Below are 15,454 nucleotides of genomic sequence, written 5' to 3' on the forward strand. Positions count from 1 at the left end.
CGCATTGTCTTCTTCATTTTTAATGTAATAAAGTATGACAAAATTCAAAATTTAATATACATGGTAATTTATTTAACATTGTTTCAAATATTATGATGATTTTTTTTTAAATGGGGAGAAAGATTACAGAGTGAACGTGACAAGATTTGTCACGACATGGTCGTACTGATTAAAAGAAAAAAAAAAAATAATAAAATAATAATAATAATAATAAAACAAAACTTAACATTTACTGTACACAGCTTTTTCCAAACATCAGTTCAGTAAAGAGAGCATTAAAATGCTTATTTTACCGTGACCATGGTCACGTAAACACCAACATGATGTTTTATTTATGTTAATTACATGTGAGGTATCGTGTTGAGTTATCCACAGCGACTAAATTAATCTTGTATTCACAAGAGAACGATTCGAAATAAAAACGGAGAGCTGAGGTCACACTTCAATCACACTCACATGACACGATGAATAACGTAGAAACGTATCGTATGGCAATATGCACTGAATTCCAACTGATTCTAGTGTTGCGAGAAAGGGGGGAAATAAAAAAAGAAGGGGAAAGGCGATCGCTAATGTAAGTTAATATATAATTCCTCAAAAAAAAGGAATTTCTTCACAGTCTTAAACACATCATTTTATTTATTTTTTTTTCTTGCAGCAGTCTGAATTGTTTTAAAACTTGGCAATACTTATTTTTAACTATTTGATTTGTTGTTTCTGCTGTCGGGATTGCTTCTGTCACTCACTCCAACCGAGCCCACACTTGTGTCTGTGGAGTCTGCCGGATTGTCGACGTCGGATTCTGATCCTCTGGAAAATGATATCTCTGAGCTGCTGTCAGCTCCTCCCTCATTAGAAGAGGAAAGGCAGACTCTCTTTCTTGAGTCGCCATTGTCTTCCTGTCGACATAACTCTTCGAGAGGAGTGGAGCTGGTTGCTTCCTCTATGACCGCCAGACCGGAATTTTTCTTTCCCATGTCTTCTTGAGATTTCAAAATTGTGACTCTCCAATCCAAAGCATTAAATAACTGTTCTGTATCTTTAGGATGTGCCTATAAAATGTTTATAAAATTATGATATTTTTAAGGACATAATTTGTCTGTTTTATTTATTTTCTGTATATTTTGAAATATGACAAAATTTAGCAAAGAAAATTTACCTTCTAATGTTTAATGCATTTTTAAAAAAACCTTGTTCATTAACAAATACTCATACATAACACTGTACAAATGTTTCACATTCTTCATTACAAACACTGATTTTCCAAGAGTAAAGCTGAAAATCTCAATTAATAGGTAGAGATTTTGTTTATATTCTAAACTAAAGCGTTATCTTTGATAGATGTGGTGGCATTTCCAATTTAAAGTATTAAAATGGTCATTTACATAATGTTAAGAAAACAATATCTTACTCAAACAACACTCCGAAAATCCATTACATTATATTAATAAAGCCAACCACTGCCAAATGCTATCAGGCTATATAAGGGCTACATTAATAATAAATTTGCAAACAATTTGACCCTAGAGGGAGGCATTAGGCACCATCTCCATTATAATCATTAAATTTATTATGAGATGGTACCTAATGCTTCCCTCTAGGATTAAATTGTTTGGTAATTTACTATTAATGTAGCGTTATATAGCCCTATGACATACGACAACAGTTGGTTTTGTTATTTAATATCTTAATCTTCTAAATCCAGTTAAATCAAATATTAAAGTGTACTTTCTTTCTGTAGGAAGAACCTACACCTAGAGGTAAAGGAAGATTGATTTACTTCCTCTAAAGGACCTTCTAAATACAACCTTCTCAAGATACATTTTGGATCTGTCTTCAGTTTCCTTCAATTTATAATATGATTCAGTTACAAAAATAAATAACATTTTTAATCTAAAATTCAATTTATATAAAAATGTATGACCAGCCATACATATTTATATAGCAGTGTTTTATAGTGTTAAGTGTATGTTACTGCTTTGTTTACTTATTGGTTATGAGTAATAAAGGTTAATTTGTACAAATTAAATACTCATTACAATCATTGTCAGAAGTTGAAATGTATGTTAATGATGTAAGCAGTGACAGAGCTTTTATTTGGGGGTGTTTACTCTCAGGACAGTTTGCCATTTTATGTAAGATTGTTTCTAGACTGTTAGTGACCTACTTTCCTTAGCTGCAGGGAATTTGACAGGCTCAGATTCTAAAGTAGCTACTGAATTATCACACCGTTTCTGTATGTTAAATATCAATAACTGAAGTAAGATTTTCTGTGTTTTGCCTTTTTTTTCTTTTTCTATCCATTTTAATGATTAGCCAATTACTTTCCCACAAAAACAATTCAATACAGACCTTTTCAATCTACAGGGTGTGTCAGTACAACGGTTACAAACTTTCAGGAGAGATAGAGTACACCTAGACGATGGGAAATCACATAGCAACACATGGTCGGAAACACTTTCCTGGCGCGGTAGTGACGATACAAAACACAAGAAAGGAAGGACACGAACAGGGTGAGAAAACATGTATATTATTCTAAGTACAGCAAAAATGCTGGGATGTGTTTCGCTGGTGTATGCGATAGATGTTGCTACATAAACTGAAACATCAGATGACATTGCAAGTGTGCAAGAATAATAAACATGTTTTCTCACCCTGTTCATGTCCTTCCTTTCTTGTGTTTTGTGTCGTCACTACCACACCAGGAAAGCGTTTCTGACCATGCATTGCTATGTGATTTCCCATCATCTAGGTGTACTCTATCTCTCCTGAAAGTTTATAACCACTGTACTGATACACTCTGTATAAACATTACACAACACTATAGAGACTAATGGAGCAGTTAGAAAAAAGGAATTTTTTTAGAAATACGATTTTGAAACATTAAAATGTCTTAATGTTAATAAAATGCTAATGTTTTCCAAATAATTTTATAAATGGAGAAATAAATGAATTAATTTTGTAAAAAACATTATATTTAATTATATTATGTTCAAATTTTAAATTTTGAATATAAAACACGATGAAAATATATTTCCATGCTGTTAAACGATGTCATATATATGATAGTATCATATTCGTACAATCTATCACAAACGTTTGATAAAACCGTAATTAAATAATTACTGAACTCATTACTTTAATTGACTGTTTTTAAGACACACATTTGCATAAATTCAGTTCCAATGCAGTAATGAGTTTAATATAAATCAAATATTTTTAACTTAAAATATAATAAAGCAAACATAAACAAGTATTTACTATAATCATCATCAACTACCATTAAAATTTATATTAAAACCCATACGTACCATGATAAGAAATACTTTAACTCCATCGGTGTCCATTGCAGAGAGACGAACGGTCTTGGGACTAGATTTTTCCACAGACATTGCCGACCATACTTTAGTATTGAGAACCACCCTCAAACTGCCTTGAGTTCGCATCACTATGAATAAAAACAAAATAAATAAATAAATATATATATATATATAAAATATTTGTGAAATTTTAGTATTTTTATTTTTTAACATACTCCATTTGCATCTAAGATTATTGTTATTTATTATTATACAAAAGCAGTTTTTTGGTTAAATTATAAAATGTTCTTTCTTTATTTTTAATTTAGTGTAAATACAATGTCAAAAATCTTTGTTGTTTTTAGGAAATGCTTGTAGTCACAATCTTCATTAAAAAATAACAAACACATGTCTGAAGCAGGATTTAAACCAGCAATTCATGTGTTTGTCACTTATTTTGAAAGCTATTAATTGGATTACAATATGACATGTTTATAGAGATGATCAGAAATTCAACATTACAGCATTAGAGTTACATATCTAAAAACTTAGGAACATTATCGATGTTAACATACACTAATTGGAAAAAATGTTTTCCATCAGGGAAAGAAAGATTGATCAGAAGTAGAATAAACATGTTTAGATTAGTTTTTAAAGACAGCATAAAGAAAATAAATTGTTTTTTTACCAACTCTAGAGTGTAAAGTTCCATCTACTTCTCTATCATTCAGTCTAAGTATTCCTCGACCTCGTTCTTGCCATGTGCTCGCCAATTTGTTGAATGCAAATAATTTACAATTTATCTAAAATATAAATTAATACATTAATAATTATTTTCATTACAATTATACTTTGATACAGAAGAAACATGTCAATGAAAAAAGAATTCTATTAACCTGTAATACATTAGACTCGTCTTCTTCGCCTGTGATAACAGTAACTTCATCAAATTTCCTTTTCACTTGTCTCGACTGATATTCTTCTGCGGACTCAGAAAGACTTTTGGCAAATTTACCTACAAGTTGTTTAATGTTAAAAATTAATGCATGGAGTACTTGTTCAGTAATTTACACCAATAATTTTATTTACCTCCTTTATCATCATCATCCTGCTGGGTAGCTGCTTCTTGAAAAGACAGATTTGTATTTGCTGGTGAGGGAGATTGAGATGGAGCATCATCATAATTCTGCTTAAAAAAATTGAAAGGGAAAGACGGAATGTTAGGCGTTATATCTGGATCTTTCTTTGAGCAGAGCTGAAATTATTTATTTTTAAAGTGATTCTGATGACTCAAATATGGGGTCTTCCAAATAGAATGCTACCATTTTAAATTACTATAATTAGGTTAATTATCATCTGAAAAATATATGACATATACCAATTGATAGAATTACTTCCAAGTTTCATCTCCCATCTGCAATCAAACGTTCTGCATCTACTGCTTCTAGGAAGTGCCATAAATGAAAATGGCGACTCTGCAACAATGAATTTCATGTTTTGTAGTTCACAAAATTGGAATCACTCATCATTGTGCAACACAAGTAATCTCCAGGAGCTGCAAAATACAGCTGTGATGCTGTAGATTTGTGGATACTATGGAAGGAGTGACAACAAACATGTAGTGAGTTCAGGAGGAATTTGAGTATCTGTTGGATGTGTGCCACGTGACACGAGGCATATGCAAATGTAAAACTTAAACAGTTTTCAATGTTTTAATATATATTACAATGTCCTTGGATAATAATTAACATAATTACAGTAATTTAAAATGGTAGCATTTTCTTTGGAAAACACAGTATTTTCAGGTAATTTTAAAATCATTTATTTTTATTTGAGAATATCAAATATTTTTAAGACATTAAATTAAATTAATCCTTAACTTTACTTTCTCCTCACGTTACTAATTAAAAAAAAAAAACATACATTTTTGTTTTGCTATACATTTATTAAATTTTAGTAACAGTATACTAAAAGTATCTGTATTCAATGACATATTTCTCATTTCTTAACAGAATGTTACATACCATATTTAAATTGCAGGCTAAAGCTATCTATTAAATAAATTATTATTATTTATTGAAAATTCTATATAACTTTTTATAAACACTTCTTATACTATAACATAATATTTCTAATTAATATATTATCATAAATTGCAATACCAAATAATTAAATTTAAGACAAATCCAATTAATAAATTTAATTATAAATGAAAATTCAGTGGAAAAAGTGCAAACTTTAACTTCAAAATATTGTAAATAATTTAAATGTAAAATTTAAAATCTGTTGGTTAAATTTTTATCATTTTAAAATAAATTTACATATTTTAGATAAATTCAAATTAAGTTATAATTCATTTTCATATATACAATAGAATTTGCTTACTGTTATATTAGGGCTCAGTAATAACCAATGATGATAACAATGATAATAATGCAAGTAAATATGATTACAAATAGCAGAAATTCTGCTTTTTTGACTGACTTTAACAGACTAAGTTAAACAATTAAAATAGGTACAACTTAAAAATGCATTTGTTATAAAGGCAGCTCCATACATCTGTAAATTTGCTGATTTCTAAAGTATTTGTCGTGTGACAAGCACATATGTATACATCAGGGACAGGCACCCGTGGCTCCAGAGCCACATGTGGTACTTTAATCCATCTGCTGCGGCTCCTTGTGGCATTAGAAAATAATAGCAAATATTTAATTTAAATTTATTAAATTTTAGTTTGTTAACGTAATTCTATATTTGAAATTATTGTTGTGCTCTTGTAACATTGAATAGATCCAGTCTGCAAATTCAACTACATATGCCAGTTTTTGGCCACCCAGAAAATACATGCAGGTAACTGTTCACAGACAGAGAATATATAAAAGAATCATTCATCAAGATTTCAGAACATTTATTTGCCGACTTTAAAAACAATAGCAAAATTGTGCAGAAAATCAGAGATATGCCTCTCTCTGTGAAGACTGCCAAAGAGAGAACCATAACAATGACAGCAAATTAAAGACATTAATTCAGCTGTGGTATACTCAATTGCCTGTGATGAGTCCAAAGACAAAAGCTATATTGAACAAATAGTGCTATTCTGCCAATATGTGAACTTTACTGGGACACAGGAAGAAATGATTGAGTTTGATACCACTGAAAGGCCAGACATGGGGATGACATCTGTAAAGCTGTCATGGATTGTTTGAGAGCCAAAGAAATAAACACCACCCATGGCTACTGATGAGGCACCGAGTATAATAGGAACACAAAACCCTATGACAGTGCACTTGAACACACCTCTTCTGGGAAAAGGAAGCAGTGCAAAGGAAGGTGCTGAGATCCAAGAGCAAAAGTCACATTAATCAAGCAAAATAAATATTTACTCAGTATTATTTTGCAAATATATATTTTACATTGTTCAGTGAAATAGTGTTTTTCTTTATTCAGGTTGTCAGCTGACTGCACACTCATACAATAAAAGGATGACCACACACAGAAGCAGACTGCATTTTCTGTTTGCTACAGGTGATTAAGTTTATTTTTTATTTCATAAATAGTACATGGACTCTAATAAACATAGAGGATTTTAATGAAGAAGGTATGGTTGCTATTACACAGAAATAGAAGATTTTATTTGAAAGTAACATTCAACCCAGCAACTTTTTTCAGAGTTCAAAATGTTTTATTGAATGCAGAAATAAAATTTTGTTTTCTCTTTAGTAGTTTATTTATTTCATAAATGCAACACACAAGTTTTTTAAAAGCTTAGTATAAAGGTAAAAAAACGATATATGAAATGTTATATTCATTTTAGATGTCAAAAGGGTTTTGTGAGTTGCAATGTTTTCTTTTCTGTGAAAAACGAGTTCTTTGAGTATTTAAGGTTGTCGACCCCTGGTGTATACACAAACACACAATAATTTGACAAACATCAGTTCCTTGTGGAAATTATGAATGTCTGAGTTTGTTGCCTTTGATGTGATTTGACACAACAAACCAACAAGGAGCAGAAAAGGGCATATACTGAGTATCTGTCAAGCAAAGTCATGAGTAAATCATCAATGTTCCTTGGTACCAGCCAAATGTTTGCTCAGCATTTGGTGAATACTAAACGTGTGAAGCCACCTTAACTATTATTAACTTACATGTTTGAAACATGTTAATTCTGATACATTAACTGACTGACAACAATAAGCAGAGTCTACTGTTTTTTAAATAAGTTATTTTTAAGTTTTAAAATTAAATATTTTGCATTAAAAATTATGATTTTAAAAAATTAAATGCATAAGAAATTGTGATACGGCTTATATTTATGCACAGAGCAGAGTTAAAACTCACCAATACTCTTTCGTGTAAATTTTGTCCAAATATAAATCCTGTCCTGTAAAATAAAATATATACATTTTCAGAATGTATTTATGTACATTCATGTACAGTGGTACCTCAGGATACGAACGCCCCATCATACGAAATTTTCAGGATATAACATGAAATTCGAACGTATCTTTGCTCCACGATACGAACAAAAACTCACCATACGATGTTACATTAGTTTGCAGCGCCATTTTTTATTCACTTCTGTTCACTTCAGTCCACGTATTTGCTTCATCATGGAAGGATCTCACTCGATATAGGAAATCTTGGTGTATTATCAGAAAGTGACTGATTTTATTGAAAAGAAACATTCTGACAAGGTTCACACTGGCCGTATTGCTGCTCGGAGTAATGACATTTGCCCAAGTCATTTTAGAAACATTTTAAAAAGTAGGCAAAGCCAAACCTCTTTGGACAGATATTTTACCAAGTGACCTCTATCCAGTGAAAGTGCTGGTGGAAGTGAAGGAAAGAAAGCAAAAACCAGTGAATAAAAATTAAAAAAAAAAAGTATAAAACAACACTAATTTTTTTATCTTTTCTAAGTTATTTTTAAGTTATTGTTACATTATGTTATGTAAGTTAAGTTTTAGTATCATTTTCCTTCTCCCTGTCTTCCGCCACCAGTTTACACCTCCACCGTTGTCTATCCTTGAAGGTAAAGTGCAAATAAAACTACATTTTTTTAAAATCAATTATTATTCTATTATGGTTATTTATACATTTACAACTACAAAATGCATTTTTTAGTGTTTTCCTTACTGTAGTTATTTTTTTTTTAATGTACAACTTAACTTTAATTTGAGTGTGTTTTTCGTGTTGGAACGAATTATTTGGTTTTACATGTAATCATATGGGGAAAAATGATTCACCTTACGACATTTTCATGATACGATCTCAGTTTCGGAACGGATTAATTTCGTATTCTGAGGTACCACTGTATATACATACTACAATATATAAAATGTATTTTCCTAAATATTATATTATACTGAATTGAATTAATTTATAACTATTATTAAGTTCACTTCTAATGTGTATTTTAATGCAAAATCATTGTCGTAAAGTTCACCTCTCGTCTGCCTTGGCCGCAGCAAAATCGTCACTGCCGCACAGAACGGTTTTTGAGGTACTCGATACAAATAAATTCGAAGAACTTTCCGACATCCACACCGATCCCATGATTTCAGATCTGGGTACTTTGCCATTACTTTCATTGCTTGTCGAATTTACTTCTTTTGATCCTACTGAAAGATTTTCTACTAATGTATTTTCTTTGTCTTCTTGCTTACAACCTTAAAAAACATAATTGTAAACAGAAATTCAATTAAAATTATTCTAAACTTTTCTAGTCATAAAAGAATTAAATATAATACCTGTTTTTTGAGAATTAACAATTTTTAACTTTTCAGCCTGTGCTGCAAGGGCAGATGGACGAAGTAATAATTTTGATGCCGAAGATGAAACAGTGCAAGACGATTCTATTATAAAATAAAATACAAATCGTCAGAATTTTTCATCAGATATCTATTTACTGCACAAAATAATTAATTACCTGATACAAAATTCAATGTCGAAGGTGCCACGAGAGGCCTTGATTCTAAAATACAAGTCAAAATTTTCATCATTTCAATAGTTAAATCAAATTTAAAACTCATCTAATCTATGCTCTGTCAATTTTCAAGTTATGTAAATATTTAAAATAAAAATGCAGATTCTTGTATATTTAATTTTTAAGACCTCTGCAAAAAATTTTTAATGTCAAATCAAATTTTTTTAAAATAATATACGTCAACAATTTATATTACCTTATTTCGTAAACATTTAATTGTAAACAATTATTAAAAAATATATTTTGAAGAAATTTCACTTGTTAGTATATAAATAAATTCTTAATATTTAATATGTATTATACAGGGTGATTAAAAAGTCATTTACATCAAAATATTGGTTTGTGTAAATTGTGTCAATTTATTTTTTATTATGTCTCCCACCACATTACACTACAGTAACTGCTGATTAATAATAGAAGCGCTGACCTTTGAGTAAGTCATAAAATTGGCTGCACTGTAGCTTTGTTCATTGAGGAAGTGAAATAGTTATTCCCAGCAACAATGGATTTTCATTGTTGATTATTGTTTTGCCAATCGCTCTTATGCACGTGTTGAAGACAAGTTTCATCAGAACACATATGGATTCAGCAGCTCTTGTCATAATTCTTTGGCGACCATTGTATATTTAAAGGATTTGTCACCACCCACTTTTTTCCTCCGGGGTATCTCAAAGGAGCCATGTATAAAAATAATCCACACATAATAAATGAAGTAAAGAGGAAGATTATAACTGAAATTGCCAGCAAGTAAGGTGGCATCAAATACTGTTAAATGAGCTCACGCTGGCACTGAATGAGGTGCACATTTTCAAACATGTCATAATAATGTAATTCGATCTTACTTCAGTCTATAAATTTTGTTTTTACTACCTTCTGTAATTTTGTGTATCAAGGACACAAAATTGAGTGTGTGTATATCTCTACACATCCTTTTGTGCCCATAGACCCTAAAATAAAAGAGAAGTTGAGAGAATGCAGTTTCCAACAAGTGGCAGAACAGAAGCTGCAGCAGCAAAAGCCATTAAAGACACCATAAATTGCTCTTCCTTGATCTCTTCTCAAAACCTTACATCACATTTTGAAGAATCTTTCTCTGAATAGTGATGATCTCATACTCTGACAATACAAACTTCTTTGTTATTATTCTATCTGTAATGAAATTCAAATCTGAATTTCTTTCCATAAGTCAAAGTTTGTTGAAACTGAGGACAAACATACCAAACACTATAATATAAATGGCTTTTGAGACTAACATGAGTAATATTACATTAAAATTTGCACATTTCATCATTTTAATAATGTATTAAAGTCAGTAGATACCTTTTGGGACATCCTGTGTATAAATATGATATACAACTGTTTCAGTCATCTCCACTATATTAATATTGGCAGTTATACTAGTACAATCTCAAATGACTAATCAGGTTTTAATGTAAGATGTAAAATCGATTATTTCAAAAAAGTGCTAATGTCTATGCAAATATTAACACATTCAAAATTAATACACGAAATATATCAACCACATAAAATATACCTTTGTAATCTGTGCTGTCTGCAAGGCTCCGTGTCGGAGTTGTCGTCGTCTTGATAGCAAACGGATTCTGTGACATTCTCGACACTGCTAGCATTCCGGGTACTAAAACACAGTTAACAATAATATATGTTTTGCAAATACTCATCTGCTTATTATAGAAGATTACATGCAACTATTTTCTTGGTGATAGCCAAAAAGATATATAATCATTTGTTTGGCATCAGTTACTCTTTCAATTAAATCATAACTTCATTAATAAAAATTCTAAATCTATAAATTAATATAGACAAAATTTATCCATTTACTTTACTTTTTAAATTAAAAAAAAAAAAAAAAAAAAAACATGCAAACAAACAAGCTTATAAAGTGCAACTAACCAAAAGAATTTTGATATCTTTTTCTAAAAAATTGCATTTATTCCTACTATAGAAGTTTGAGTAGGGGCCAGAATATAGCTACAGAATGTTGCGTGGTGTAGTATGCATCTACACAGTAACAAGCACTAGGTTTTAATTTGGCATCTGCCTCCATCTGTTCCGAATACTTTCGATCGAAAAAATAAACAGGTGCAGACCGTAAATTAAATGTACTGGGGCTATATACCTATTCTGGAAATGAAATATATTTATTTTTAACCCCTAACACAAAAAACAATGCAAGTAAATTATTATAAACTGCACAAATGACAGGGTACATATTACAGTTTTTGATGTTACTTGTAAATTCTTCAATAATAAAATTCTAAAACAGATTGTAAACATTACTTATTGCAATATCAACGTAGGATATTAAACTTTCTAAAATAAATAACTGAATATAAGGTAAAGAAAATACTGAAATATTTTTCTATGTCTACTTGAAAGTTGAAAAATTCTTTCATATAACTTATTTATCCCATCAAAAGAACAATTATTTAACTTAGTTCACAGCACATTACAAAAAGTTAAATGAAAAGACAAAGCATTATCTTAAAATTAAAGTCAAAAAATGATTCTGCAATTTTTCTCTACTTGATGTATCTATAATATAATCGAGACAGGTTGATGATAATAATAATAAGTGCAGAGCCCAAACGGTTAGGAGTTGAAAGTTGAAATTTGGTACACAGATAGGGTACGTCACGAAAACATACACTAAGAAGGGATTTTTCAAAATTCCTCCGGGGGGGGGGGGAGAAAGACAGGATTAAGGCTTAACACTTCCATCAACAATGGAAGTGTTAAGTAACAATGGAATTGTTAAGAGAAAGCGATGTGCAAGACGCAGATGCAGTTTTTTTCGTTTTTGCGGAAAATCGAACATATTTTTAGATCCATCTAAAAATTCTCTAATTAGTCTGGAAACAAGAGGACCCAATTCTTGCATTCTGTGAAAACGGGTAAGGTTGACTGCAACGTAATAATCTTTATCTTAGTTATCGTTACTTTTGCCTGAGCAACACCGGGCCCACCTGCTAGTTCTAATATAATGCAGCAAAAGTTTATTATTCTACATGGTAAATCTTTAATGCATTCCAAAATCTTCAGAATAAGTAAAACTCCATGCAAGTGAAAAATGTCTACAATAAAAACTTATTTTGTGAATTAATTTCTAAAGTTGCAGAAGTAATAAATGTTTGAAAGAAAAAATTTCTCTTTGATTTTAAAAGAAAACTCATACTCCTTCTCAACAATCTGATAAGAAGTCATCTTATAAGCTTTCAATTTCACATCATATTTATTTTCATTAGGCTAAGCATAAACTAGTCAATACTGCAGAAAACTTGTCGGATGAGACGTCAAACTGAATTTGTGCAATTATTGTACTGATTTGACACCCTTCTATGTGACAGAAAGACGTCGAATCTTTGACTACTCTCAGATATGCATTAATCCAATGCATATCCGAGAGTAGTCTTATGCAACAGTTGTGAGCTCACGCGCAATGTAATATTTATCACACTTATTTCAGCTATGAGCCATGATTTTGATTCAAAAGTTTTTTGAACAATCATCATATATGTATAAAAACATCACAATTATTTCATTAATTTATTGAAACTATTAAATTTATATAGTACCAAAGATACTTTATATATTGCTTGTTAATTAATTTGATACCAATAAAAAATAAACAAGAAGTCAAAGCATGAAGCTATAGACAACACCCCGTAGTCACTAATTTTCATCATTTTGTAAATAAACTCTTCCAAGCAATAGTTTGTAAAGAAATAGGAGAAAATGTTTATCGGTACTTTAGAATTATGTCACGAATAATATCACAAGCTGTAGCATTTCTAGATCATTTAAGGAAAATAGTCATGCGATTACAGAAATCTCATCTGATGTTGCATCAAAACGATTATTTTCACAGATTCCAAATTTTCTTTTAACTTTTTATCCATTCACAGATCACATCTAAATGTCGTTTTATTTTTGTTTTTTTAAAACTTATTTAAGCATTTAAAGAAAGTATTCTATATAAAAAAATATGTATTTTCTGGTATTATTTAAGAATGGTATGTTTCAGAATTGCTAAAAAATTAACTTTTCATGCTTTAAAATAAAAAATAATAAGGCCATTCACCAGACACATATGTGAAATTAGGAATGAAGACATCTTTCTTGCTCTTTAACACTATTTGCAGATGTTCTTATAAGGTTATTTCACCTTATAAGAACACCTTCAGTAAACTTGGTGGATATTTGAATGTTATAATTTATCATTATCTTGAATATCCCTTCTATGAGTTTTTCTCCTCTTGATTCTTTTTCTATGCTTACATTTCCTCCTCTTCATATTTCTACATTTATTTTTTTGGATCAATCTTTTATCCTATCGCCACCTGATCAAACACCTCTTTGATCTCTTGCACTTCCCAAATATTAGGCATCTGAGATGTTTTCTATTGATCCTATCGCCACCTGATCAAACACCTCTTTGATCTCTTGCACTTCCCAAATATTAGGCATCTGAGATGTTTTCTATTGATCCTATCGCCACCTGATCAAACACCTCTTTGATCTCTTGCACTTCCCAAATATTAGGCATCTGAGATGTTTTCTATTGATGTTTATCAAATTCTTTCTACAGTCTGAGGACAAAATCTAGAAAATGCAACAGAGACATGAGGAAAAACGAAAATGGACATGAAAAAAAGAGGAGAAAGGAGTTTGAAAACATTAATTTTTGTTTGTTTTCTTTATCTGCATACCGTAATCAGTTTAGAGTACGTGATGAAAAAGATAAGGATGTAGAATAGGAGAATAATCCAAAGTAAGAAAAAATAGTAGTACAGTGTGTCCAAAAAATTTTCTGTGCAGTGGTAAATTCATAACAACATTAAAATTTATACATATGGTATTGCCTTAAGCTGTCCCTTCGATACCAGCTGACCAGTTACACATATATTATTGCATTCAATTTAGAAGTTTTGCATGCAATACCAATGTATAACTTCAATGTCATTACAAATTTCTCACTGCATAGTAACTTCTTGGACACACTGTAATAGTTATAGTAAGAAGAAAATAAGAAAGAGTAGATTCTTATTCATTCATCCCTTCTATGAATATCCAATGAGCATCTATGTGTAGATATTCATTTCTAGAAATTAGAGAAACAAAAAGAAATATTACAGAACACACACGTGTCTCATCTGCATGCCCCCACTGTAGGGAAGAAATGTCTATGGCTAACCTGTCCCATTATAAATTAAAAAAACAAAATTAAGATCAACCTTTTGACTTTAAGTACAGTTAGATCTATAGATACTTTTGGTAGCACTGTATTGACCAATGCAAATACAGACATTGTATCACCATACAAAATGTATATAGAAATTCATCCCCCACACATCATCTTGAATAGACAGAATAAAGAGTTCATCACAGGACAAATCTGTAGGCTATACCTTTGTACTCTGGAGAGGAAGACAAAGATGTTAATAAAATAAATATAATTCTCTTATTGTAACTTTCATTATATTTGTAAATATTGGAAGATAGAGAATATTAAATAATATATTTTATGTTTCTTTAGAAAATATTTTCATATATGTTTCTGATAATTAAGAAGAAAAATTCATAACATGTTTCTTTTCATAACGAAGGAGCCAATGAAACAAAAAACATCATTTAGTTCATACATAAAAATTATGGCTGTAATATTTTGATTTTAAAATAATTGATCAATAAAAAAACTGCTCAATCAGTGACAAAAACAAAACTATTTACTCATTAATTATTTTCTTTTCAAAACCAATCTATATATATAAAAATGAATGTATGTCTGTCTGTCTGTGTGTGTGTGTGTCCTTCATGCATTACCACACCGTTTATCCGATTGCCGTGAAACTTTGGGAAGTTGTTTAATATACTCCAGCGAAGGTTTGTGGCATAGTACGATTGCCATGAAGCTTTGGAAAGTTTTTTAATTTTTTAATACACTCCTGCAAAGTACATTTATCCTAAGATAGATGGCACGCGTTTACATGAGCATTCGCGCACAGTGTGTTCGATCAATTTCAAATTGTGAAGACCATTTCCCCCCTTCAAAAAATATCTCTATATATGCATTTGTGAACTGTTATTTACGATATTTATAATAATTTTTGTTTAATCACTTTATTTCGACTTTTTTTGCTAATTATGTATT

General features: G+C 30.4%; 1 protein-coding gene across 3 annotated transcripts in view; it reads right to left on the minus strand.

Annotated features, from left to right (window-relative positions):
- Positions 1-50: 50 nt before the first annotated feature.
- LOC111622588 (ran-binding protein 3-like) overlaps positions 51-15,454 on the minus strand; it is a 34,811-nt gene continuing 19,407 nt past the window's right edge. The window contains exons 2-11 of one of the 3 annotated variants that reach the window (XM_023365000.1): positions 10,820-10,921; positions 9,229-9,273; positions 9,050-9,154; positions 8,746-8,968; positions 7,638-7,680; positions 4,389-4,485; positions 4,196-4,314; positions 3,988-4,102; positions 3,312-3,448; positions 51-1,052 (exon numbers count right to left, since the gene is read on the minus strand). In XM_023365000.1, coding sequence (XP_023220768.1) covers positions 696-1,052; positions 3,312-3,448; positions 3,988-4,102; positions 4,196-4,314; positions 4,389-4,485; positions 7,638-7,680; positions 8,746-8,968; positions 9,050-9,154; positions 9,229-9,273; positions 10,820-10,921 — 1,343 coding nt within the window. In that variant the 3' untranslated portion in view covers positions 51-695. Of the gene's footprint in view, positions 1,053-3,311; positions 3,449-3,987; positions 4,103-4,195; positions 4,315-4,388; positions 4,555-7,637; positions 7,681-8,745; positions 8,969-9,049; positions 9,155-9,228; positions 9,274-10,819; positions 10,922-15,454 lie in introns of all 3 variants that reach the window. The other 2 variants (XM_023364999.1, XM_023364998.1) reach the window with 2 other exon arrangements.

The sequence above is a fragment of the Centruroides sculpturatus genome, unplaced genomic scaffold, assembly GCF_000671375.1.
Source record: "Centruroides sculpturatus isolate CEXI.00-Female unplaced genomic scaffold, Cexi_2.0 scaffold199, whole genome shotgun sequence".
NCBI lineage: Eukaryota > Metazoa > Arthropoda > Arachnida > Scorpiones > Buthidae > Centruroides > Centruroides sculpturatus.